General features: G+C 42.3%; 3 protein-coding genes across 6 annotated transcripts; 2 read left to right on the top strand and 1 right to left on the bottom strand.

Annotated features, from left to right (window-relative positions):
• Positions 1–273: 273 nt before the first annotated feature.
• On the top strand, positions 274–15,301 carry arhgap45b (Rho GTPase activating protein 45b). 2 transcript variants are annotated; one of them, XM_070908289.1, is made up of 24 exons: positions 274–654; positions 1,802–2,051; positions 2,768–2,950; positions 5,375–5,515; positions 5,751–5,835; positions 7,151–7,223; positions 7,423–7,498; positions 8,004–8,135; positions 8,391–8,452; positions 8,580–8,690; positions 8,788–8,868; positions 8,950–9,117; positions 9,372–9,509; positions 9,662–9,858; positions 10,466–10,596; positions 10,817–10,903; positions 11,021–11,122; positions 11,294–11,457; positions 11,608–11,796; positions 11,889–12,026; positions 12,736–12,998; positions 13,110–13,347; positions 14,058–14,163; positions 14,373–15,301. In XM_070908289.1, the coding sequence occupies exons 1-24, from the start codon at positions 376–378 to the stop codon at positions 14,822–14,824; spliced, it is 3,846 nt and encodes a 1,281-aa protein (XP_070764390.1). In that variant the 5' UTR covers positions 274–375; the 3' UTR covers positions 14,825–15,301. The 2 variants fall into 2 exon arrangements, with proteins under 2 accessions (XP_070764390.1, XP_070764391.1); XM_070908290.1 differs by lacking the exon at positions 274–654 and adding an exon at positions 1,045–1,220.
• A 425-nt stretch (positions 15,302–15,726) lies between these two features.
• On the bottom strand, positions 15,727–19,555 carry polr2eb (RNA polymerase II, I and III subunit E, b). The gene is made up of 8 exons (XM_070908291.1): positions 19,327–19,555; positions 18,820–18,994; positions 17,604–17,719; positions 17,333–17,413; positions 17,142–17,200; positions 16,828–16,906; positions 16,263–16,335; positions 15,727–15,866 (listed from the first exon to the last, which is right to left on the bottom strand). The coding sequence occupies exons 1-7, from the start codon at positions 19,381–19,383 to the stop codon at positions 16,270–16,272; spliced, it is 633 nt and encodes a 210-aa protein (XP_070764392.1). The 5' UTR covers positions 19,384–19,555; the 3' UTR covers positions 15,727–15,866; positions 16,263–16,269.
• Positions 19,556–21,705: 2,150 nt separating this feature from the next.
• gpx4a (glutathione peroxidase 4a) lies at positions 21,706–26,298 on the top strand. 3 transcript variants are annotated; one of them, XM_070908219.1, is made up of 7 exons: positions 21,706–21,843; positions 24,331–24,425; positions 24,527–24,671; positions 24,978–25,129; positions 25,379–25,403; positions 25,574–25,633; positions 25,939–26,298. In XM_070908219.1, the coding sequence occupies exons 1-7, from the start codon at positions 21,778–21,780 to the stop codon at positions 25,969–25,971; spliced, it is 576 nt and encodes a 191-aa protein (XP_070764320.1). In that variant the 5' UTR covers positions 21,706–21,777; the 3' UTR covers positions 25,972–26,298. The 3 variants fall into 3 exon arrangements, with proteins under 3 accessions (XP_070764320.1, XP_070764319.1, XP_070764321.1); XM_070908218.1 differs by having other exon boundaries at positions 21,706–21,870; XM_070908220.1 differs by lacking the exon at positions 21,706–21,843 and adding an exon at positions 23,903–23,968.
• Positions 26,299–26,750: the final 452 nt, after the last annotated feature.

Genomic DNA, 26,750 nt, shown 5'->3' with positions numbered 1-26,750 from the left:
TGTGTGGAGCAGCAGGTGCACGAGGAGGCGGAAGGTTACCGTGAAAGGCCTCAGGTCACATGTTTGAAACGCACGTGCGTCGTGATGAACTGATTGCTGTGAGTTTGAACAAGGCGACGGTTAGTTTGTTTCTGTTGGGTCTCATTTCAACTTAGTTTGAATTTACGAGAGAGTTCAAGGTCTAGGATACCGGTTAGTGAGTGTAATTTGAACGGAAGTAATCTTCCCTAAACTTTGTGAATAAGTCGTGTTGTGTGTCGGTTCCTCCTCCTCCGCGTTGAGGAAACTGAACGTGCGCGCGGAGCGGATGCCGCGAGCGCACAGACAGTTCGCGGTGAGCTGCCTGTCTCTCCGCCAGTGAGCCTGCGCGGCTCGATGTGCGACAGCGGGAGGAGGAAGGCAGACAGACAGTTACCGTGGCTGAAGCTCGGCCTGGATGGCACCGAGCTCCCGCTGAGCACGAGCGGCAGAGCACCCAAGTGGCGAGTCGGGGGGTGGGTGGGGGGGCTGTGCGTGAAACTCAAAGAAGTCGGGATGGACGGAAAAGGCACCCTGAAGATGTTCACCCGGAAGAAACGGGAACTCATCAAGACGCCATCCATCTCGAAGAAGAGCCGAGCAGGAAGCCCCGGGCCGCAGAGCAGCGCCCAGTCCGTGAGTAGCGCATCACTTCTGGTTTCTGCCTGCTGCTGGTGTGTGTGTGTGTGTGTGTGTGTGCGCTGTCAGATGACCTTCAGCTGGAGGGGGACAGGCTGCAGAAAGGGCTCCGGACAAGGGGTGATTGTGTGTGTGTGAGTGAGTGTGGAGACTACTAACAGCAGATATAAGTTGTGTTTTAATCCAGTTTAGTTTGTGTGCCTTGTGACTGGTGTGAGAAACGGTGGTCTGTCTGTGTGTCACAGGGCTGAATGTTCACATGTGTGTCTGACTGGCCACTGACTCATATCTGGCTCTTATGTGGGCTTTTTACCGCTAAAACAGTGACAGGCAGCAGTGTGTGTGTGTGTGTGTGTGTGTGTGTGTGTGTGCGCGTTTCAAAGTTTGACTTGTGCTCAGTTAGAATGGCCACAAAGCTGTAGGGAGAAGGGAGCATGCTGAAACGTGGTGCCAAGAGTAGCTACAACCCTTACTCCACGAGTCAGAGAGTTAAGAAAGCCGAGTCGAAAGGCAAGGACAGGCTGGACATACTGCCCAACAAGCACAACATATGGCTTAAGCAGGTATGTTTGAGTGTATGCACGTCCTCTCGTGTGTCCAACACAGGTGGACGGACAATATGCCGGGATGCTTTTCTGTTCTTTGTACAGTATTTATAGTCTTTGTAGCAGCTCCTTGGGTTTGCCGGAGATGCACTTGTCAGGCCTAAAAACTGTAAGGCTCTAACTATAGTAGTGGTAGTAGGAGATGAGCTGTACTAACCAGGCTAAATAAACCATATCCGTGACTTTTTCTGTCTGTTTTGGAGGCAGATGAGAAGGTCATTTCCACCTCCTGTAAATATCAGTGTTCTTATTCCAAACAGTAAATGGCATTTCTGTGTTTCTACACCCCGCTCGCTTTGCCACACCCGTCGACAGCTTGGAGTCAGGAAGTGTTGCACAACGTGACACAGGACCTTGTGAAAGCCTTCATATGTGTGTTTACCAACAACAGCGCTGGATAGGTTTAAGGCCACAGAAGCAAAGAGGAGTCATGCTGGCGTTCCTCATGACGTCGAGCTGGAGAGCACACATCACGTGATCCATCACCTTCACCTCTCTTCTCTGTCCTCTGTCCTCTGTCCTCTCTCTCTCTCCCTCAGCTGTCCATCCTGCAGGAGCAGCCTCGGAAAGATGCAGGCGACATCACCCTCTCCTCTTCGCCCTCGTCTTCTTCCTCCTCTTCAACTCTCACCCCGTCCTCCTGCGGGCTCCAGGACCCCTCCCTGTCCTGCCCGGGCACCCCAAGCACCCACCACAGTAAGCTGGCGGCGATGCAAGGCGTGGGGTGCCCGTCTCCTGTGGCCACCCTGAAGAGGCCGACTGCGCTGAGCAGACACGCCAGCGCCGCAGGTCTGGTTCTAAACATCAGTTATTGTTCATCACCTTGTTGGGTTAATGAAATGTGCTCAAATATAGTCTTATTCCACCACATCCACACCTGAGCTGACAGAGAAACATGAGCAAAATCAGGAGAAAGACAGCACACGTACAGCGCACAAAATATTAAGAACAGCTTCTACATACCTGAAATTTAACAAGCAACTGAATCCAGAACAAATGTTTTATTATCACCTTTTTAAATTCACTTCAGTTTTAATGAAACGTTTGAGTGTAAAGATGGATTTTGAAGGCTTGTGACATTAAATTAAAGACTATGGAAAGGTGGCAGTCCCATCTTCAAATTGTTTTGTCTGACCAGCAGTCTAAAGTTCAAAGATATTCAATTTACATATAAAACAGAGAAAAGCAGCAGAAAAAGCCTCACATGTGAAAAGCCTCACATTTAAAGGAATACTATTTTGGGGGAAAACACTTATTTACTTTTTGGCGGAGAGTTAGATGAGAAGATCGATACCACTCTCATGTCTCTGAGTTACTTATGAAGCTTCAGCCAGCAGCCGGATAGCTTAGCTTAGCATGGAGACCGGACATCTAGCCTGGCTCTGTCCAAAGGTAACAAAATCCGCCAGCCAGCACCTTTTTTCCCAAAATGTCAAACTATTCCTTTTTAAGAATATTCTGGATAAATGAGTGAAACAATGAATTTGTCCTGTGTGTCTCGTCAGGGTTCCCGCTCCAGTCGTGGGTGTTCAGCAAAGGCCAGGGGAAAGGGGCTTTGACCCCTACTACTCCGTCTGAAGGTCCAGAGAGCACAGCCATTGAGGTCGAGGACATCCCGGCCCTGCTGAGGGACGTGGTGCGTTTCGCTGAGGCTGTGGAGAAACTGAAGGATGTCGTGCTGGCTGAGGGTAAACTTTTTTCTTTTGTTTTTTTCAAGCTTTGTCTACAAACTTCTACCAGGAACAAATCCACCCAGAGAAACATTGACCTGATGTGGGAATGAGAAGGGCCCAAACATTTACTGTCAAAATGAGTTCCTGGGCTCCTGTCTGTCTTGTGAGCCGGAGCATTTTAGCCAAGTTTACAAGTCACAGAAACGTGTTTGAGGACGTGTTATTGCTTGATTTGAGTTTGAACCTGTGGGAGTGACTTCCCTCCGGTGCTGCAGTCACAGAACTAAAGACGTGAATAATGCTGGTTTTCACCACTGTGGAGACAAAACATGGTTCTCTTTGCGTGTGTAGCCAGTTATGATTTGCATCTTCCAGCATGTCATTGTTTCATTTTGGCATCATTACTTTGTGTTGTGTGCATTTCTTACACGTACGTTTGCATACAGGACAATGCTGTTTGGTCTTTCCCTTTGCTTCGCACGCTCCAATCCATATTGACAAGAGCTTAGAGGAAGAGGACATGAGGCGTCCAAGGTTTTTTTTGTCAATCTTACATCAGTCCCGTTCAGCAACACGTGTGTGTTGCGTGGGGGGGTGGAGCCACCTTGCGCAAGCAAGCTAACAAGTGGTTGCGAGAGTCCTCTCTCCAAATGAAGGGCTGCGTTTCCGCTGCGCCCACAGAGTCAACCGCACTCTTGTCTCCAGCAGGAAGCCAGCTCTTGTTTGCTGCAGCCTCATACACCTTCCCCTCCTGCACGACATAGTGAGGCTTAAAATGGCAGAACACCTATACTTTCCTCATGGCGTAAACGCCACCACTTCACAGTTGATTCCACCTGCTAAACAAACTGAAAGTTTAACCTAAAAACAACAGGTGTCATTCTCCAGTGGGGAAAGCCTTTTTTCAGAGTTCTGTGGCTCAGATGAGACAGAAAGAGATTGTTTATGTGTCTTTCTGTCTGCCGTAATCTGCATCTGTTCTGTCATGTTCTCCACCCAGAGTGAGCTTTCTAAACAGGAAGCCATGATGGATAGCCACTGACAGAACGGCCTCGTCCACACTTCCTCCCCTGATAGGCTGGCTGCATCACCGTGACGAGGCACCTCCGCTTCTTAATCAGCAGCACAATCGGAGCTTTAGCTGCGTCTCCTCCCTGCTGCGATCCAATGCACCACTTAACTCTGGAGCTCCTGGTGGCTGTTAGCGCCGTCAAACATCAAAAACCATTTTTGTAAAATCAAGAGTAAGGTGATCTGTTCATGAGCCACAGAAAGCAGATGTAGCGCAGAACCAGAATTAGTTTCTAATCTTGCAGAACAATAGAGAAGACCACATCCTCTCTGGCACAATGATCAGGTCACTCTGTTCTTGTTGTCTGCCGCTCAGCCACTCTGACACACATTTTCAGACAGACTGTGGGAGGACGGAGGATCGGCTGCCCTCTGGTCTCCTCCCTGAGCGAGCTGCCTCGAATAGAAAAATGATGTGTAGGGTGTCGGGTTGCAACATTAGACAGAAAAAAAGTCAACGAAACCTGTGTGTGTGTTGGGAGGAAGTGAGGATACCGGCTGCAGATGTGTCACCACCAGTGACATCAAAGCAGACGAGCTGACACTGTGTACTTTGACCCGACTTGTCTGACACTCTGACTTGTCCGCCCATTATCACTGACCCGACTGTCTGTGCTCAGACTGTCCGTCTCTCTGCCGTCTCCATCCGCTGTGCCACTGCTGAAACAGTAGCAACACTTAAAGGAAGAGTGAGACATTTTGGGAAATACGTTTATTTGCTTTCCTGCAGAGAGTTAGATGAGAAGATTGATATCGCTTTCATATTTATATGGTAAATATGAAGCTACAGCTAGTAGCCTCTTAGTTTAGCTTAGCATAAAGACTGGAAAAGGAGGTATACAGCCAGCAACTCTGTCCAAAGGTAACAACAAGCCTACAAGCACCACTAAAGCTCAATCTGCATAAAAAACTAAGTGTAAGTATGAGCAAGGTATGTGCTGGACTTGTCCTGGAGTCGCCGCTGGTTGCCAGGCAACAACGTGAAAAAGTGTCCCATCTCCCAAAATGTCAAACTATTCCTTTCAAAACAGATGAAAAATGTTCTGCAGTAAACATTAAATGCACTTTAGTTTTGGTCCAACATTACCAACAAGTCATAATGCATTTGCTAACATGGACAGAACACTTCTTACTGATGCATTCAAGGACACTCTGAGAGTCGTGTATTGTTCCTGAACTGCAACCTCTCTTTTTTGCCACTCGAATTTTAATTCTCCACAATTTAACAATGGAAGACCATACCACTCCAGAACCAGTGGTATCGTCTTTGTATAATCCGTTCAGCTATTACTGTGTCACTCTTGTTGCTCTTTTCACAGTCTCACTCCTCGTCCAACCACCTCTTCCTCCTTCCTCCCTCTCATCCAGGTAAGGAGAGTCAGCGGCCCGTGGCTCACGAGTGTTTGGGAGAGGTCCTGCGGGTGCTGCGTCAGGTCATCAACACCTACCCTCTGCTCAACACCGTGGAGATCCTCACCGCTGCCGGCAAGCTCATATCCAAAGTCAAAGGTCAGTCAGATGTGCAGAGAAACGTTCCGTTCGGCTATGAACGGAAATGTAATGAAAACAAATGTAGAAATGACATCATATTTACACAGTTTTACATAGACCGTAGAACCCGACATCCTTTGGCGATACTGTATGCTGCACACATAGTTTGACGTAACCGATGTGCAGGTGTGTAACTCATTTGGTCAGCAGTGTATTCCAACTGAAACTGAAAGCCATGGTTGTGATTTTTCAGGTTTCCACTACGAGGCTTGTAACGAGGCAGATAAAATGGACTTTGAGAAGGCAATAGAAACCATCGCAGTTGCTTTTAGCAGCAAGTGAGTATCTGATGCACCTTCACAACATGTCTGACTGTCAAATTACAACCTTTGAATCCTACAGTAACTGATGGTGATTGCCACTGGTATTTTGGTGTTATTGTTCTTGCTACAGAATGACAGACATACAACGGTATCAATCTAAGCAGGTGTTACCTCTTTTAAAGGCAGAAGAAACAGGTGTGTGTGTGTGTGTGTGTGTGTGTGTGTGTGTGTGTGTGTGTGTGTGTGTGTGTGTGTGTGTGTGTGTGTGTGTGTGTGTGTGTGTGTGTGTGTGTGTGTGTGTGTGTGTGTGTGTGTGTGTGTGTGTGTGTGTGTGTGTGTGTGTGTGTGTGTGTGTGTGTGTGCATACAAAGTAGTATATTGTTGGGAACTGGAGAGAGAAGTGCAGTGATGGTGACACATTTGCATGAGGCAGAGCTGAAAACAGGAAGTGGTTTCTTCTTCTGCCGTATGACGCAAAACCAAAACTAGAAAACGCTGTTGACTACCTGGCTGCTAAATGAACAGATTGCTACAGACAGAGGAGACAATGAATCAAGGGAACGCTCTCTTTATTTCAGATACTTGAGAGGAACTGAGACCAAACAAATTATTACAACTCTGAAATCATCTAATGATTTTTCTCATATTAATGTTTTTTACCTGAACGTTTTCAGTCTTTAAAAACAATATCTTGATAATCCAAAGTAAACGTAGAGTCGAGACATTTCTCAGTTTTCTGTGTATATTGCACCAACAGTTTATCACATGTTAGTCGGTGCCATTTCAGGGTTTAGACATCTGTCACAGAGTTGCAGGAGGAAGTGAGCTTGCAGAGGCAGTTGAGATCTGCCTGACGAGTCTGTTTCCTCATTCTCTCCTCCACTCTTCCTCTGTTTGACTCTTTTTCTGTCATCAACCACAAAAACACCCAGATGGAGTTTTTTTTTGTTTGTTTAGCCTGTATTTCAACAAACATTTCCACCAAATGAATCAAAATGAGATGTGTAAAACAATATTTTTTTCTTGAGTGGATGTTGAAAAATACAATAATTCCAAATGAGTACTTTGACATACAGTATGAAGGTTGGAGAATAAGATCATACCTGGTTTACAAAAGTAACTTTTCACTTCCTGTCTCCTGTTTGTTTGTACCTGTCGAGATTTCCTGCGAGGGCCCCTTCCTCTTTTTTTCTTTTTCTTTTTAAAATCTGCTCTACGCATCTCCACTCGGCCATTTTCCACACAGATGACTATTACTGCCACTCTCTCCATATCATATTGTATCACAGTGTATTTGTATTTGCTGATGTTAAGGTGTCTTTGTCCTCAGTGTGTCTGAGCTGCTGATGGGAGAGGTGGACAGTAGCACGTTGCTCTCCCTGCTGCCCACTGAGAAGAGCAGGGTGAGTGGACGTTTGTCACAGAGCTACCAGTATTCCCCATCTGCCATTTAAAAAAAAATGTAGTTACTCATCAAATATCACTGTACATAAAGTGAATTCCCCTCCGAACTTTCCACTGGATGAAGAAAAAAAAATCCCTCAGTGGATGACGAGCGTTGGTCTGTGTGTGTCAGTAATGAATCATCTTTGTGCTGTGCAGTCTATGGAGAACTTGTACGCTGCGACAGGCCAGGGGGCAGACGGGGGAGCGTTCAGGAGCGACCTGCAGGACTTGGGTAGGCAGTCAGGTGCTTCTCCACTCACACTTTGGCTTTCATTGACTTCTTTCAGTCCCTCACGGCTGCCTTAGGTGATACTTCTGCACCTCCTGTCCTTCTATTCACTCCCATTTTGTCTTGTGAAAATGCTTCTTTTTCATGATATTTTCACATGTTGGTGTACTCATCCATTTACATTAGAAACTCATGATCCGGTACACCGACATGTTTCTCACCAAGAGTGACAGCTGGCTTGGTTGACAATGTTATCACAGAAAATAAAAAAATAGTTAGTTTACAGTATTGACATCAGTGATGGTAAAGTGAGCTAAAGCACAGCAGTGACAAACGAATCACCAAAAAGGAAGGATGTTGGAGATTATCACTTCAGCTCTGAATCTTCACACCTCAGCTGCAAACCTTTCCCCTCCACATATCATAATCTGCTAAAACAGTTTACGTTGCCAAAGCAACGAATTGTCCTCGTTCCCGTGCAGTGACCTGTACTTGTGTTGACGCGCAGGCAGAGTTGAGGTAGTGGATGTGATCCTCCAGCGCAGCGAGGGAGGGGTGGACTCGGCTCTGCTCTACGCCAAAACCATTTCCAAGTACATGAAAGACCTGATGAGCTATGTGGAGAAGAGAACCTCACTGGGTAAGTGGGAACGCCGAAGGTTTAGTCTATTTGTGAATTAAGCAAATTGTCAATCAACAGAAAATGAATGGATGATAATGAAAGACTTGATTACAGCTTCTAAAATGTGAAGTTTTGCTTGCAAAACTTTAGCAGATTGTGATTGATATTTGTGACGTTGACATTTTACGAGCTAAATGGTAAATTGAACCATTGTAGAAAAACATTGTCCTATCCATTATGCTATCAATGATCTCTTTTCTCCTATTTTACCAGAGACTGAGTTCTCCAAAGGCCTCCAGAGATTATACCAGTCCTGCAAACACAGCATAACACATGTAAACCTTATTTATTTCACCTCTGAATATATTTGTGATATTGAATGTTCAAAACTTGAATAAACGTAAAGCATTTTGGCATTCCGTCCTTCTGTTATAAAACTATTTCTGTGTTTGTTCCCCCCAGCCCCACATGCCCCTCTTCTCCATCTACTCTCTGGCTCTGGAGCAGGACCAGGAGCAGAGTGTGGGGCTGCAGCAGGCCAACACCACCCTGCATAACCAGACTTTCATCCAGGTAAACTTTTTTGTGGTTTGTTGCAACATGGACCCTTTACAACTTCAGTGAGGTATGGTTATTCTGTAGTGTTGATGATGTGCATATGTGTCTGCAGCCTCTGTTGCAGCGCAAACAGGAGCACGAAAAGAGACGGAAGGAAATCAAGGAACACTGGATTCGAGCTAAGAGAAAACTGGTAGGATCTCAAAGCAGTAGACTGTTTTATTTATCTTTAAGTAACGTAAGTAAGAACCAAAATCTATTTGTCTTTGTTTAGATGGAGTGTGAGGTGAACCTGCGGAAAGCTAAGCAAGCCTTCATGGTCCGCTGCGAGGAGTACGACAAGGCCAAAACAGCAGCCTGCCGAGCTGAGGAGGAAGGAGGAGGATCTACAGCAAAGTCTGTGGAGAAGAAGAAACGATTAGAGGAAGAGGCTCGCAACAAGGTTCTTATCAGTAACTTTATTTTCTGTTGTTTCAGTTTTTATTGCTGTGGAATGAAAAATAGAAATGTTATGTGCATGATAAATCGTTTAACTAGATGTTCCTTTTTCAGTGACGTGTGGTTATGTGGAATTATTTTTATCTGGCTCTCACAGTGTCCCGACTGACACTTCATTTATCTGTGTACGAATCTGACGGATTAAACACAGGAAGTATGCTGGAAATTTAAAAAAACCTGGTGTGTGTGTGCGTGCAGGCAGATGAGGCGGAAGCAACCTACAGGACATGTATAGCAGATGCCATCACTCAGCAGCAAGAGCTGGAGCACACAAAGGTCACAGTGCTGAGACAACTGCAGGACGTCATCAAGCAGAGCGACCAGACCCTCCGCTCGGTCAGAACAAACTCGCACACAAACTGATAGATCTCTCTGCCGCAACTTCTTACCTTGCCATATACTCCAGTTTAAGGTTTGGAGCAATTATGGAAGGTGACAAATAAAAGTTCTCTCCTGATCCTGTTTGTTCGTAACTCTTCCTCCACCAGGCGACCATCTCATACTACCAGCTCATGCACATGCAGACGGTAGCGTTGCCGGTCCACTACCAGACTCTGTGTGAGAGCAGTAAGCTCTATGACCCAGGCCAGCAGTACGCCGCCCACGTGCGAGACCTGCAGCTGCCCGAGCAGCCGACGATTTACTACACATTTGAGAGCTACTCTCCCTCCAGCTCGTCGTCACAGTAAGAGCTTCAGTCAGAGCCACATTTATCCAGGTTTTCAATTGAAAGCTTAAAGAAAAAGTTCAACATTTTGAGAAATAGACTTATTCGCTCTCTTGTTGAGAGTTAGAGAGAATGCTGAGAGTTAGATGAGAAGTACATATTTAGTGTACTCTCACATCTGTACACTAAATATAAAGCTACAGCCAGCGGCCGGTTAGGGTTAGCTTAGCTTAGCACAAAGGCTGGAAACGGGGAAACAGCTAGCCTGTCCAAAGGTAACAAAATCTGCAACTCTAAAGGTCACTAACACGTTATATCGACAGCACGTTCCTGGAGTCTCTCTGCTGGTTGCCTGGCAACCTCAGAAATCCAAGTCCAGTGAAACAAACAAGATATAATGTGTTATTATGTGAGCTTTTGACAGAGCCAGGCTAGCTGCTTCACCCCGTTTCCAGTCTTTGCGCTAAGCTAACTGACTGCTTGCTGTAGCTTCATGTTTACCGTAGAAGACGTGAGAGTGGTATCAATCTTCTCATCTGCATTTCCCAAAATGTCAAACTATTCCTTTTAAACAATTTAGATAAAAAACAGTTAGAAATCGTCTTATAATTCTGCATTGTTGCAGCCACGGCCACAGACCGAGGAATGACAGTTTCAACACAGAGCAGACGAGCCACACAGACAGTCCTGCCACCAGTGTGGACACGGCAGCTGGAGACAACAGAGACCACAGAGACATAGAGGCTCACCGCAAGAGTAAGTGATGCCGGCTGCTGTAGATGTATGCTGCTGTATGTCTCAATAATAATTATCCTTACAAAACCACAGCTCACTGTTTTTTGCCTTTTAGTTCATTTCAGAGCATATTTCAAGAGTAAACAGCGGTTACAAGAGGACACAGTGTTACGAAAGTGATTTATGTCAAGTTTAGATGGTTTTTAAATTAACCAGTCTGAAATGATGTTGTTATCCCCAGGGCAGGGCCACAAGTCATGGGGTTCAACAGTGAGCGATGACAGTGTTGGAGGAGAGGGAGGCCTAGAGTCTCCGACTGCCAGCACAAGTGAGCAAGAACTGAGTGTCGTTAAAACAGTAACATACTACAGAATATCTCCTTTTTATAGATAACCATAAGAATTTATGTGTGAGAGAACATATTTAAACTGTATATTTATTCTAGGTGACATCAGTAAGTTTGCTCGGACGTCATCCACTGGAACAATGTCGTCCAATGAGGATGCAGACGAGAAAGATGGGAACGTGACCTCGTTTGAAAGTCAAAGTAAGATTTACAGATCGGTTGATGTGATTGTACAATAACATGGCCAGACGTGCATCAGGAGAAATCTCTTTTTAGATGTATGATCTTGTTTGTGGGAGTCCCAATATTACTCTTCATATTGCTGGCTATGTATCTTCTATGAGTGTGTGTGATGTGGGTCTTGGTCTTCAGATATCAACGGCATGGATCCTGACGTGGTGGTGTCCACCAGACCTTTCCGTAACATCGGCCTGTCTAAAGCAGCCCAGACCCACCGACTGAGGAAGCTCCGGACTCCTTCGAAGTGCCGCGAGTGCGACAGCTACGTTTACTTCCAGGGGGCCGAGTGTGAGGAGGTGAGTCCTTTATCACGTCTCCTAACAACCAGCCTGTAGAGAGAGAGACTCGTGTCCTGAGAAGTCCTCCAGGATGTGCAGCTCTTTAAGCATCTCATTGACGCGTAGACCAGGTTCATGAGGTCAACACTTGCTTCTCTGTCCTCACAGTGTTTCCTGGCGTGTCACAAGCGCTGTCTGGAGACTCTGGCCATCCAGTGTGGCCACAAGAAGCTGCAGGGCCGTCTGCAGCTGTTTGGCAGGGACTTCTCTCAGGTAGCCAGCTGTGCCAGTGATGGCATCCCCTTCATCATCACCAAGTGTATCTCAGAGATAGAGAGACGGGCGCTCAAGATGAAGGTGAAAAAGTGCATTCATGCTGTGTGTTAAAGTGAGTGCTGGGTGTCTGAATGTTTCAGAAGTCTTTCAAAGTGTCTGCGTCCTCCTTGCAGGGCATCTACAGGGTGAACGGGGTGAAGACTCGTGTGGAGAAGCTGTGTCAGGCCTTTGAGAATGGCAAGGAGCTGGTGGAGCTGTCCCAGTGTTCACCACATGACATTAGCAACGTCCTCAAGCTTTACCTCAGACAGGTACACATACAAGCCAGCACTGCAAGAGTAAAACACAGTACACTTAAGTGATTTGTGGGCCACAGGAAGCATGGCATCTCCTACTTTTTTATCTCCTACTTATTAAAAATGTTGGTATAATTAAGCAATGTCGTAAGACTATTGCATTAATATCAATATATTTATTTTATCAAATAATTTTATTTTTGTCAAATAAAGTAGTTCATTCTTTAATATTTTATTGGACAAGCAAAAGAGGAATTAATACATGAAATACTTAACAAATGAACAAATCAGTCCACCAGCAGTAAAATCTAGTTCTTAATCAAACTTAAGGAGCCTGTTATGTCCTGAAAGATGATATTTTATTTAAGTCTTGTGAGCACAAGATAAAATATTATCTTTTGGGACTTTGTGGACAAACTAGATAAACTGTCTAGTTTAAATAAATCGGCTTGATAGCTGATTCACAAATGGTTTTGAAAATAAAAGTCAAAGTGAGATTTGTTTTGTAAAAATGCGTTTTATTTCTCACTGGCAGTTACCTGAACTCCTTGCTGATAGGTTAAATGTATTTGTGCTTTTAATAATCAGGTTAAATATATAATTTGCTCTAAAACTGCTCTATAGTCATTTGCAAGGCTCTGTGGCTCCTCCGTTCTTTAAAGGTTATGTCTTCTTGCTTAATTCAGCCCCTCTTAACACTTTTTCCTGTCTCCGTGACCTCCAGCTGCCAGAGCCCATCATGCCGTTCCGCCTGTACAACAGTCTGATGGGTTTGGCCAAAGAGAGTCTGCAGAGTGACGCAGAAACACCAGAGGGAGAAGAGGCCGAGTCAAACCCAGCAGTGGGAAAGGGGCCGGAACTAGTGGATCTGGGCCATGACACCGACCCAGAGGTCCTGGTCCTGGTGGACAAGCTGAAGGAGCTTCTGAAGGACCTGCCCAAGGCTAACATCGCTACGTTGCGCTACATTATTCGCCACCTCCGGAGGTCAGTAATAAAAAAAAAAAAAACAGACGGAAAATAAAAGACCAGGCTCTGTTGAATTGTATTAGATGCACTCATTGATTCTTCATCCTTCCACTATCTTCCTCTCCCCAGGATTGCAGAGCTAGAGGAAGATAACAAGATGAGTCCCAGTAACTTGGGCATTGTGTTTGGTCCCTCCCTGATGCGTCCCCGTCCGACCGGGGCCACGATATCCCTGTCCTCTCTGGTTGATTACCCCCACCAGGCCCGCATCGTGGAGGCCCTCATAGTCTTCTATTCATCTATCTTCCAGTCCAAAACCTCTCAGTCCCACAAAACCGGCCGCTCTGCTTCCACCTCCACCCAGCAGGTAGGACTCCCTGTGTGGTGCGGGTGGATATTCTTATCTCCAATTATGTATTTGTCGCAGACAGTATGTCTTAACATTTTATAAAACAAGTAACGTTATGAACTGTAGTATAATGGACACTGAAATACACTACTGAGCCTTTTATATATGGAATTTGATAAGGAAATTTGAAGGCAATGAATGTGACTACTTGTTTTATGGTCCTATAGATTTGAGGCTGCAGCCAAATATTTGCTAATTTCTCATTTGCTTTGCATGCTGGCATTAGCATTTAGCTCAAAGCACCAGTGTGCCTATTGACTCTTAATCTAGTTACAAATAACCATTAAGAGTCTTATTAAGGTGTGGGGGTTTGCTAGTTAATACTTTAAATCATTAAAAACTTGTGATTTTGGCCTTTTTATGAGAAGAAGAAGAAATCTTTAAAAGACCCTTTGGAGTCCTTATTTGGCAAAAGTCAGTCCACCACAGAGAAATGGCAACCTGTTTTACTTTAAGGAATGAAAGATTGTCTTCCAGAGAAGCTGCCAATACTTAATGAGCATGAACAAAACCCGTTGAGTCATGACCTACAGTCCTCATTCATTTGAATACAGCTCTTCCTTCTTGATGTGCATGTTTGATTTCTGTCCTTGTTAAAAGTGGCCAAAGCCTAAAGCCTTGTTTTTTTTTCTTGATGACAATCTCATTTCCTCCCCCTCCTGGTTCAGGCTAGTATTGCAGATGACAAGGTGGAGAGCTCCGCTGATGTAGAGGAGGATGGAGGCAGAGAGGAGCAGAATAAACCAGAGTCTGATAAGACAGAGGAGGGATGTGGTACGTTTTTTTATAAAGGTTGTACTGTTGTAAATGTAATGAGTGTAAACCAAAAGAAGTTCTCATGTTCTTCTAGCTCCTGTTGAGTTCATGGTATGTTGAATAAACGCTTCTAAAAATGCAATGATCTCTAAAATGTGGCCTTAATGTTTAACTGCAATGAAGTTCTGCACCCCTGTGTGACCACTGGCCTCTTCATCTCCATTCAGGAAGTTCTTTGGGGTCGCTGGGCTCCAGTGAGCTGCTCCCTGACTCAGACTCAGAGCTGGACGAGAGCGGCCAGAGGACCACACACCCCTGCAGACTGGTGAAGCAGGAGACCGAGGTGAGCGTGGATGACGACCAGCTGAGCTACAGGGACAGTCTGGACCTTTCAGGCCAGTCTGCAACCCACACCGACCCGGAACAAGACACCGATCAGGACCCCGACAACCCAGAGAGAGGGGAGCCCCCTGCGCTGCCAGACAGCGGGCCCCCAGATGACGACACAGGGGCAGAGCAGGAGCTAAGTGCCTCTCTGGCCGAGCTCAACGTGAACCAGTCCAACAACAACTACCCCTACTCCCCCGTGTTAACCCTGTCAGGGCTTCCACTGGCGCGTCTGTGTGGAAAGAAATTACCCCTGACCAGAAACCGGGACAGTGAGCCTGAGTTTGTGTGATAATATTATTATTATTAAAATCAGTGTGTGAAGTCTGTTTGAGTTGAGCAACAGGAATCTGGTTTTTATACATTAAAATCCAGCAAAACCTGAAACTGAGAGGGCTATTGTGTTGTGTACATCAAGATCGAATTTGAAGTTTTTAATCTGTGTAGATGTTTGCAGCTGTATTGATCTATCCTGGCAGTGAAACTGCTGCACGCTTACTGCTGTTTGATGCAAGTAGTCCTGTCATTTCAAGAGGTTTTTGAAATTATTAAATGTGTTTTTGTGCCAGTTTGTATTTCAAGTTTTACTCGTTGCTCTTAAAAGCTTAATGGAAAGTGGGTAGCAAGTCAAACCAGAATGTATTTCATGTGAAAGATTTCCAAGCAAATTCCCTTTTTAAAGTGCTGCTGGTTTTATTTCAGCACTAAAATTTAAAAAATACATTTAGCAGTTTCTTATAAATGTTGCCTGTATTGCCTTGTTATGGATGTTTGGTATATTTTAATAAACATTTTATTTTAAAAGTTTAAGTGTTGTTACTCCACCTAAGATTATTTGCGTATTTTAAAAGGGCAAAAACAAATGAGGAACGGAGCAGAGCAGGAACACAATATCCAAATAATTACCCCTGACACAAGTTCTCAGTGACCGATGTATTCACTTCCCTGAAAGTAGAGAGCACTAGATACAGTCTACGACAGTGGGTGATCTGTTTTTTTTTTCTCATCTGTGACAAGAGGTGCAACGACCAGGCCAGTTCAGTCTACAGCAGCGGCAGCATGGCTTTCAAAAGGAAAAAGAAGGTAGGCATTGAAAACCATTACAGCATAACGTAGACAGAAAACTTGTTTTTGAAATGTACATAAAGAATGAGATTATGTGAACTAAATCAGCTTGAGAAAACAGTATCTGAATCCATTTTGAATGGTTTATTTTACAAAATCAGTAATTACAAGAAAAACTAAACAATAGTCGAAAGCAGAGGGATAATCCATGTATGAGTGATGAAAGACTTCCTTCATTCATCCTCATGAAGCTTGATCCAGAAGAATATCTGGAAAATAAAACATACAAAGAAGCTTCACACACACTTATTTGGCTGACAAGACCTGTTGTCATGACTGTTTGCATGAACAAGCAGTATAAGTTTGATATCTCTTTGACTTTTATGTTGAAACTGTCTGCGCTGGACAACATATACCTTTATCAGTCTTATTTATAGTGTGGTGACCTCATGTAAATCACTTGATCAACAAAAGTCAATGAAAAAAAAACTATGATGGATCTTTAAATGTTAATGCTATACAAAAAAAATCATAAAACAAAAAGTACAAAATCACTTACAAACTGACCCTGTGCAGAAGTATCTATGAGTTTAATATCATAAGCTGAATTCTATCTGTGTGACGACCTCGACCTTTCATAAAAACTGTCTCCGTAACACACATACCTGTCGGTCACTGCACCAGTCTGTATGTGATGTACCTCCCAGCTGTTTCACTAGGTCTGATGATCTTTACTACCTGGAAAGGTGGAAGAAAAACACCAGAATTTTAGGCTGGATTCTGGTACATATTCACACTGCTGGCAGTCTCCTGTCTCACTGTCAAGACAGTTTTACTGAGAAGACTGAACATTTTGAACACAAGGTGCATGCTTCTTGTGTTTGCATATGGGTAGAGAGACATTCAAATGACAGCTACTATATAATTTCTCATGCAAATACTGACTTCCACGTGGACCACTTCAACCAGTACAACATGCCTTATTTTGTAGTCACCATTCCTATTAGAAGTAATAACATTGTATTTACAGTCCCAACATTACATTGCAATGAACTGGAATTATCCTTAAAATGGCTTTAAAACATCATGTAACACGTAATGGGCATAGAAAGCTGTTTGAGTGATTTATTAAATGACCAACCCAAGATCAAATACACAACACCATGCAGCCATGTAATAATGATAATGTTATGCTTTATCATAATTAGAGGTGTCTTCTAGATGCGTTACCTGCCCTCTTTTCAATCCAAAGTAGCGAGCCACAGGGTCCCCAGCCTGGATCCTCGGCAACTGACTTTCCTTTAATTTACTGAGGTAAAAATGTTATGGAAAGATAACACATACATATTTGCATGAAGACCTGAGTCTCATAAAGACGATATATACAGCTGGCTGGTTGTCTTTAGCTAAATCAACCGCTATTTTATACTTTGTCACAAATAGTAAGTACTCTGAAGGTGGCAGAGTGCATTTTCTGCAAGCAAATCTGATTTAAACATTCTTAAATTCAATTACTCTAAGTAGTGCAGTGTGTGTAAGGATACTATCTTGCCAGAAGTTCAGTCACTTCCTCCTTTGTCATAACAATGTGCTCAGGAACAAGCTGAAAGACAAAGAAGAAATGCATCAAAAACAAAAACTGTAATTCTACATCTGAGGCATAGTTCATAAGATAATTGTGAAATATAGTGTCATGGGGATTTTAACACAGTGGATGCATCAGTCTGGTGTTTACCTCATGTTCTGTGATGTTAATAAGCAGCTCCTGTTGTAGAAACTGTTCCAATATGTATTTGGGTGCCATGTCAACTAGAGACTGTAAGGAGACATGTTCATAAATATGTTTTACCAAGAGAACACATTCCAAAAGAGAAAGAAAGTGAAATAACAACAAAAAATTTCCACGACATAATTACAAGAGATGTTCAGAAATCATCCTCCAGCTTCATCCTTTTCATGTAAATGATTTGGTAAATATAAATTCTATAATGTGAGTGAGTGTTTACCTGTTTGGCTGATGGTGTCATGCCCATCTGAACAACAATGATGGCTCTTGTGATGTTCTCCTCCTGCATCCTCTGACAGTACATCTTAATCGTCTTGATTCCCACCTTGGGCTCCTCTGAAAAGTGAAGAAAGAAAGATGACTTAAAGGGACCTATTATGCTTTTCCTTATTTTCTGTCATATACATAGTGTTACAACATTGGCTATTCCTATGAAATGTTACCAAAGTTGCCAAATAATGAGGAAAACGTGTGTAAAAGTAATCCCTGTGAGCCAAAAGCTCAGACTTCAGACTACTCAGAACGCTCCGTTTCCTTCTCCGTGTCTACTTCCGTTTCTGTTTTACATAAGACAGAACAGATGGTCATCTGCTCAGGGCACAGCAGTGACAGCACGCCCACAAAGAAAACACGCAAACGAAGTAGAGGGACACACTTATCCACCCGCTTAAGCCTTGTTTATGCTCGCGCAAGCAGGCCACCGTAGATGTCACGAGATTGAGATCTATGCTCTTAGCTTAGCTGACTCTGAAATGAAAACCTCCTCCTCCCGGTGGTCCAAACCTCCTGTGCTGGCGGTGTAAACACCAACACGGCCCTGGTGAGCGAACTGAGCTAACAGCAGCTACAGTTAGCAGCAGTTAGCAGTTACTTTATAAAGATTTCTGTCCATCAGGGAACTCTGTAAAATCAGTTGAGGCAGAGCAGACGGAAACATCAGAGGGAAAACCAGAAAACATTTTCTCCATAAAAAGATCAAGTTTCACCAAAACGAGCAAATAAAGTTGTGTGTTTTTGTACAGTAATCAGTGAGGCTCAGTCCCCAGAAACACTCAATCAGAAGAAAGTGGGCTTTTAGGGAGGTGGGCCTTGAAGAGACAGGAGCTCAAACGGCTTGTGTCAGACAGAGGGTGAACTGAGGGGCTGCATGAAGGGCCAGAATAAGATGAATAAGGGCTTATTTGATCTGTGAATCACGCAAATCTACTCTAGTGGTGTCCCAGAATAAAGATATAGAGCTGGAAATGAGCATAATAGCTCCTCTTTAATAATCATGCAGCTGCATGTGTCAAAGGCATAGCCATAAATTCAAGGCTCAACACTTTTACACACTATAAAACATTCCATATTGGCCTCATCTTATGCACCAGGACAATATGTGTATTTTCATAAAGGAATGCTAGCCCCCTGGTGTGTAATATCAGGCATTAACGTACCAGGAAAGAAAACAAACATCTGGTCCGTGGGGTCATCGTTGTGGGCCACCAGCACAGTGAGGTCTGTGCGTCTGGGGCGACCCTCGCTGGGCTTGTCTCCAAACTGACTCTTGAACTCATCCAGAGTCTGGTCCAACTCGTCCTGTGTCACCAGGTAGCCTCTGTCATGGCACAGCTGAGGGCGTAATGGTGAGACCATGACGTCAGTGAGTTTACCGAACAAACCATAATGTTTAAAACAAGCAAACTAGAACAGAATAGAGCTGTCAGGCAGCTCTTCGCCCCCCGCCTGTAAACCACCGCCAACAGAAATTAGTTCTGTAATGGAGGTATAAATTATTCTGAGAAAATCAGCTAGAAAGAAACAGCTTGTCAATCACAGCCCACAAACTACTCTACACTGACGACAACATCAACAAAACCCGCAGTATACATCACAGAGCGGAACCCCCTGTTTAAGCTACATGCTAAGCTAGCAGGCTAAAGAATCATTCAAACTTAACACACCTGCATGATGGTTTTGCGAATCTTCCATAGCCTGTATGTTTCCTCTTCGTCATCCATGTCGTCTCAAATGTTTCACTTGCTCGAGATTTGATCGAAATTGTATTTTTGGTTAATTTATCACCTTCGCTCCTGAGGAAAACGCGGCGCACGTTTCCGTTTCCCGACGCCGGCTGATGACGTAAAAAACTACGCTATTTCTTCTTTTCTCTGAATTAATGGCGGATCGCAAACCGACGTGTATAGATGTAGATGTGTATAGATGCATACCGTCACCTACTGTACCGGAGTGTGTAGCATCAGGCCTTAACCTACTTCATCAAAGAAATGAAGAGAAAACAAAAAAACAAAGTAAACCAAAAAAAGGACTATATCTTACTATATAATCCTGTATCTTTACGATAAATAAAGAGAGCCCTGCAACATTGCCTCATTTTCTCACCCATTCCTAAAATCCCTTCCAAATCCCATCCCTCATTTATCTTATCATGTAAGATGTTCCTCTCTAAATTATATTTACTACATGCTCAGCATTTTCAGGAACACTACAAACATCATATTTATCCAACATGCACTTTGCCATTAAATAAAGAGTTGATAGCAGTTTGTAGCAGTTATTTCTGCTGTAAATACAGATAATATATAATTAATTATTTTGCATTTAGCTACATCAAACTCACACTCCTGTTCCAACATGTCCACTCCCTCTTCACATAATCTTGGACCAAATATCCAATGTTATCTATATTCCTTTTAGTCCCTTCTCTCTTCTGCTCCACAAGTTGCCAGTCCACATTGGGCAGTGGGAATATCCATGGAGGAACATTATCCCACACAATATTTGGCCCATAATGTAGCCTACTTAAACCACATTTATAGCGACTTCTTCCAACCACCGTAAGCCGCTGAGAGGCTGAGACAGGGAACGATCTACGCCTGTAGGGCGCGCAGTTTCAATGATCCAGGTCCACTTCAGGTTGTCCATTTAAAGATTTATTCTTCATTTCAAAGTAAAATAACGCGAACAAAATCCACTATATGCAGTTGATATGTGGCAAAATTAACGTGGATGCTGCGATATTGCGGTGTTATTTGCGTGCGAACAGAAAATGTGAGAATACTCACTCCCGCTCACACGCCGCCATGCAGGTGAACAGGTGAATACATGGACAAACGTTATTGTCGGTCCAACCCCCGTGACATCATGCCATACGTAATAGATGTGACGGCAATAAACAAATAATAAATATATACATGGCTCCTAACACCTTCTTCTGCTATTGTATTAATATTCCATCCAAATCAAACCTTTGTTGCAGATTGTTCCTCTCCAGATCCCTTTAACTTAACCCAGTATGCCAATGACAACTTTGACCGTCTTAAATATAATGGTAATTCGTCACCTTCCACCAGTAGTGTGTTAATAAGAGTTGTTTTAATGGCACCAATACTGAGTCTAAGAGCTATATTCTTTCAAATTTTAACTCCTGGCTGCTACTCCATATATCATACATCCATAATTAATACATGATCATATTAAGGCCCTATAAATATCCCGTAGTAATTGTTTATCTGCTCTCCATGCATAACCAGAAACTGATCTCACGAGATTCATTGCTTTTTTACATTTTGTTTCAACCTGCTTAACATGATTCTCCAAATACATTTCTCATCAAACCATAATCCTAAATATTTGAACTCTGTTACCCTGACCATACAATTTAAGATGCACATTATCTAGCCTTCTCTTCCTGGTAAAAAAACAACAACAACAAAACCCCAAAAAACATGTAACATGACTTTGTAGTCCAGTCATATGACCAACCTTCAATATAGCTCTCTGGCTATATTCCCCTCTTTTCTATATGTATATATATATAATATAATTTATCATAATGTTAAACAGAATAGGGCTTAAAGCACAACATTGCGGAATACCTTTTACAATATCAAAATCATCCCTTTAACTTTAACACGGAATGACCGATTAGACATGAAGTCTAAAACCCAGTTGTATAACCTTCCACCAATTCCCATTTTATGCATTTTATTCAGCAGTCCTTCTCTCCACATTGAATCATAAGCTTTCTCAGTATCAAAACATACTATAGCCATGACCTCTTTCATACTAACTGCTTTTTCTGCCTCATTACTAACTTTCACTAAGAAAACTACGCTTGTTATAATAATAATAATAATAATGATAATATATTATAGGCTATGTATATAATATCTACATATTAAGAATATGAAAAGGAATAATAAGTAGTATTATAGTAATGATGATAATAATAATAATAATAATGATAATAAAGATCATTTGCATTCAGGCAGTTCTGAGCCACCTCTTTCCTCCGTTCTTCGGCCTCTGTGTCACAACAAACTGCAGGGCGGAGTCAGCGGCTATAATGTAACTATTGATTGGGACAAATGTGGCCTCTTCTGTAACAGAAAATGAGGCCGTTATGTGTTATTTTGACATTCGGGGCTGTGGCGAGCAGTGGAGTACTACTGGCGATGGTACTGTACTTTGTTTTATCCTCAACGGTAACGTAAAACACTACTTGGTATGTGTGGTGTGGGTGCTCCTGTGATTTCTCATTTGCATAACGTTGATGTCTGTAACAGGCTATCACCGATAGCTAAAGCAACCGCTGTCTTTCATTCATAAATCTTTCATTTTAAATTGTATGTGTTATTTTAGAGCCCACGGTCTATTGGTAAAGTCACCGTCCGTGTATGTCGATACTGTATTGCTCCTCCTGACTTCCGGCAGCCTACGTTTTCTGATCCAGCTCATCTGTCTGTCAGCCTGGTGGTGCATGATTATAATATTACACAGGCAGTGCACTTTAGTATGTACCTGCATATTACTTACTGTTTGGTGTTGGAGGGTGTAAAATAGTGCAAAGGTTCATATGAGTGGTTTGTGACATCGGATGTGTCTGCTGCAGCACTCCCCCATCTGGCTGCTGGTATCTGCTGATAGGCTTATCATGCTGAGGAATACAGCAACAGTCATTTAAAGGTTTTATAACACGAGGTCATATTAGCACGTTGCCCCTGATTATATCAGCTGTGAAAATTTATTTCACCCTACCAGCATTCGGTCAGGCAAATAAATCTTACAAAGTATCAGTGGTATGAAAAGCAATACCACACTATAAAAATACTCCATGCCAAGTAAAATTCTTGCATAAGTCAGTTAAAGTTAAAAAGTATTAGCAACAAAATACTTTAGGTATCAAAAGTAAAAGTACTCATTCGACGACCTCATTGGCCTATATGTCTTGAGGTTTGCTGATTTTAACTACTTTGTTGTAACTAATTGAATCAGTAATAACTCATCAGGTTTTATAAGTTGATATTGAAACATTGATCTTCAAAGTAAGTAGGAACTATATCTGAAAAATAAATGTAGTGGAGTAGAAGAGTAAAGTAGTCTAAACATGGACGTCATACAAGTACGTTAAAGTCGTACAGGAGTAAATGCACTTAGTTACTTTGCACCATTGCAAACAATTTTACCAAAAATACAGTTATCACATAAATATGAAGGGGACTTCTGGCTCTGCCTGCTCAGTCTTATCATGCATAGTTTGTACTACCTCCCGAAACCTTTTCTTCTCTATTCCAAATCCTCATCTGACAATAAAATATTCATAATTTTCCCCTTTCTTTTGTCATTTTCATTAACATATATTTATGGCTATTTTACTTTATATTTTGAATCTTAAATTGTAAATATTTTATGGATCACGGCCTATAAAATAGAGTTTTTCTATATTAGTACTTGCCAAGCCATGAAACATGATTCCCATGTAGACTTGCCAGCGAATTGGGAAATAATCTCCAGATCAAAATCAGATCAGTTTATTTCCCAAGCACTCACTTTGTTGTGCAATGCTTTGCCTGGTGGTTCCACTGGTATTACCAGATTGTAATTTGGCAAGATGTTCTGTAGAAGTACATGGGCAGGTACAAAGTGCTGTTAGAGTTAATAAAACAGAGATTATTGTTTTCCAATTTCTTGAAACACCAACTCTCTTGTTTTCCCAGATTATGATTATTTGGTAGAATGAACGAGTGTTTTGGGCTCAGCCATCGTGACTTTTATGTCAGAGGGAGATTTAGGAGGTTAAGTGTACTGCAAATCATGCTGATTCACTGATGTAACTTTTTGTTGTTTATTCGGATATGAAGCTCATTACATAATGAGTTTATGTGTTTCTTCAGACTGTCGCCCTTTGCCCTGGCCACATGAAGCTCACCCCCCATGGCCTAAATCTTTGCTTTTATAAGGAGTCAAATTTCTTCATGAGTGTGTGATAATGTTGTGGACTGCGGACCGTAGTACATGTGCATTTCTGATGTGGATCTATTAGTCAGCAACAGAGAAGGACCTATTGGAGAATCACAGCCTATCAATTCTGTTAATGATCACCCGCTGTCTTTATATGAGGACACTGGAGCGTGTGCTCTTTGTCTCTCAGTAGAGGGCTTGTGGTCGGATAGTGAGGGTGTAGCTGAAGCCACTCGGGGTTTACAGATTTGTTCGCTTTCTGCCTTCAGAGGACCTTACTGAAGGGCAGTCATGCGCCTCATAGGGTCCGCTGTCCTGTTCTCTGTCCTGCTGCAGGCTATGGTAAGAAGAAATGAGATTAGGCCTGAAACACTGGTTTATGTTGCAGTGCTGGAACTTGCTTTTAGACAATGTCAGATTTTGTTGAACTGAAATGATCACTGGTGAGAGGAAAGAGGATCGCTCTTTAATTTAATTTTTTCTGTGTTTTTGATGCATTTATTATGAAACATATTTGTATTTTTTTTTCAAATGAATTCGACACAGTAGAGATTTTAACCCTTTTACAGTTTTAAAAGATAATTTTCAGGGGAAATGTGTGTACGGTATATTGTTGTCTAATTTTCCTTAAGCAGGATAAAAGTGCACTCTGAAAGTAAGCTCCCATTACTCAAGTCTTTTTTACCCCTCTTTCTTCCTAACAGTCTACTCCGACAGAGGACTGGCAGACGGCCACGTCTATTTATGACTTCTCAGCAACAGATATTGATGGCAACGTTGTTTCCCTAGAAAAATACAGGTAAATCTATCTCTGACATATTCTCTCCCTAAACTTGCAACATCTCATTAAAAGCCTCCCATCGCTTCGACATTATGCACGTGTCTGCTCTGTATTTTCAGGGGGGATGTTGTCATCATCACCAACGTTGCCTCTAAATGAGGTAAAACCCCAGTAAACTACTCTCAGTTTGCGGAGATGCACGTCAAGTACTCTGAGAGAGGTTTACGCATTCTTGCCTTCCCTTCTAACCAGTTTGGGAACCAGGTATGTAACAAACAAGTGTTTTATTAAACAGTCTGGATGAGACCATACAGTGTATTCTTTACTGTTAAAGATGGAAGAGTTTAATTCAAAACATTTTATGACCATGATATTTGCAAATGGTGCCTCCATGAGAAAGCATCATATTTTAGTAAATCACTTGTTTTATCAGCATTGGTTTAGTAGTTTTTTTCATTCATATATATAATTTATATATACAATTTGATATTACTGCACACTTTGAGAATAAGCTTGGGACTTTAATAGTGCAGTCATATTATTTACTCTCAACTTATTTTTGCTTTGAAGGAGCCCGGCAATGAAGCTCAGATCAAGCAGTTTGCCGGTTCCTACAATGCTCAGTTTGACATGTTCAGTAAGATTGATGTGAACGGTCCCGGCGCTCATCCTTTGTGGAAGTGGCTGAAAGAGCAGCCCAACGGGAGAGGCTTCCTGGGAAAGTAAGTGGTGAACAAATCAATAACTGAACACTGGGACAAAGAGATATGACGGGGTGGCATTCGTGTTCTTATGACAAAAAGGCTGGTCTGGGATAATTATAACAAGCATATTGATACTATAATGATACCACACACTGGTAAATATGTTTTTGATTGAATCAGAGCCAGATCCTCTAAAGGAATTATTGATCCTCATAGTGTTTAAACAGTGAATATTTTCTAACATATGATTTGTTTTTATTCCTGCAGTAGCATCAAGTGGAATTTCACCAAGGTAAATGTTTTTTATCAGCTATTTATTATATATTTAGACATCACCAGGGTTGATATAGCTGACAATTAATCATCTATTCCTGTATTTTTTTGCAGCAACAAAATAATTCTTTGTTCATAAATGCCATGTTCACTGCATTTCATTTTTCTCTTTTTCCTTTTTCTGTCTAGTTTTTGATCAACAGAGAGGGTCAGGTGGTGAAGAGATATGGACCCATGACTGATCCAAGTGTATGTACAAACACCTGACTTTTCCACAGATACTGTAGTGTACAGTCTTTCCATGTGCTGTTAATATGTGAAACTGGCCAGATAAAACATTGTGTACAGATGAGAAATCTGCTGTTGTGAATATGGAAATTGACCTTTCATGTAAACTGAACGTATCTCCAGCCAATAATTCAGAGCCAGATGTGTATGTCACTATAGTTGTAACTGCACACACTGTGTGTGTATTGTTGTGTCTCTCCAGGTGTTAATATACTTTCATTAGGACATGCAACTGATGTCAACTTCTACTCTTGTTTTCTTTCCAGGTGGTGGAGAAGGATCTTCCACAATACCTTTAAACACATAATGGATGATTAATGCTTACTGATACTCCGTCCATTTTGTCTTTCCATCTGCCTTTTATCTCCTTTCTCTGCCTCTCCAAGCAACAGTGGATATAATTTGGGTCCACCCCAGACCAGTGACGGTCTGTTCATAAACCCGCATGGCGGACAGAGCGGACCTGATGAAAATGGCGTGCAAACCTCCTGGGAGACCAAACTTGTATTCATTTGATAGTCTGGAGAGAAGGAGAGAGGATCCCTGAATGCACCATTAGCTCTTTTAATAGATTAATGTGTGGCATTGTTCATAATAAAATGCGCAACAAGATTTTGTTCTAATGATATTTTTGTCTGTGATATTTATTTTATTATATTTCTATCAGTGAAATATTTAGTATTAATATTAATATTTAAGTTATATTATATCGTGTTATATTGGTGTTGCATGTAGAATCGATGTGTGTCGATGTTTTGTCCTGAGCTATTGATGTGCACAAGGATCTTTCATTCTGCATAATGGCAATGGTGAAAGGTGACAGAAAATCCATTTATGTCATATGGAAAAATGCAAGTGTGTGTGTCTCAGCAAACTGTTCATTTGTGAGCACTAGAGCTTAAAATGATTGCAAATTGCATTTGCCTCAGTTGATACTGTATATTTTAACCTCTTCAGGCCACTAAGAATCATTCAGATTAAAAAATCACTATTTAAACTGCTCACAACTTGCAGACATGTGACAAGACTAAACTCATCCTTTCAAGAAGCCCTATAAAGCCGTAAAATTATACATTAA

This window comes from Enoplosus armatus, chromosome 7 (assembly GCF_043641665.1).
Source record: "Enoplosus armatus isolate fEnoArm2 chromosome 7, fEnoArm2.hap1, whole genome shotgun sequence".
In the NCBI taxonomy this organism is placed as follows: Eukaryota; Metazoa; Chordata; class Actinopteri; order Centrarchiformes; family Enoplosidae; genus Enoplosus; species Enoplosus armatus.
This window is presented reverse-complemented; position numbering and strand designations above follow the sequence as displayed.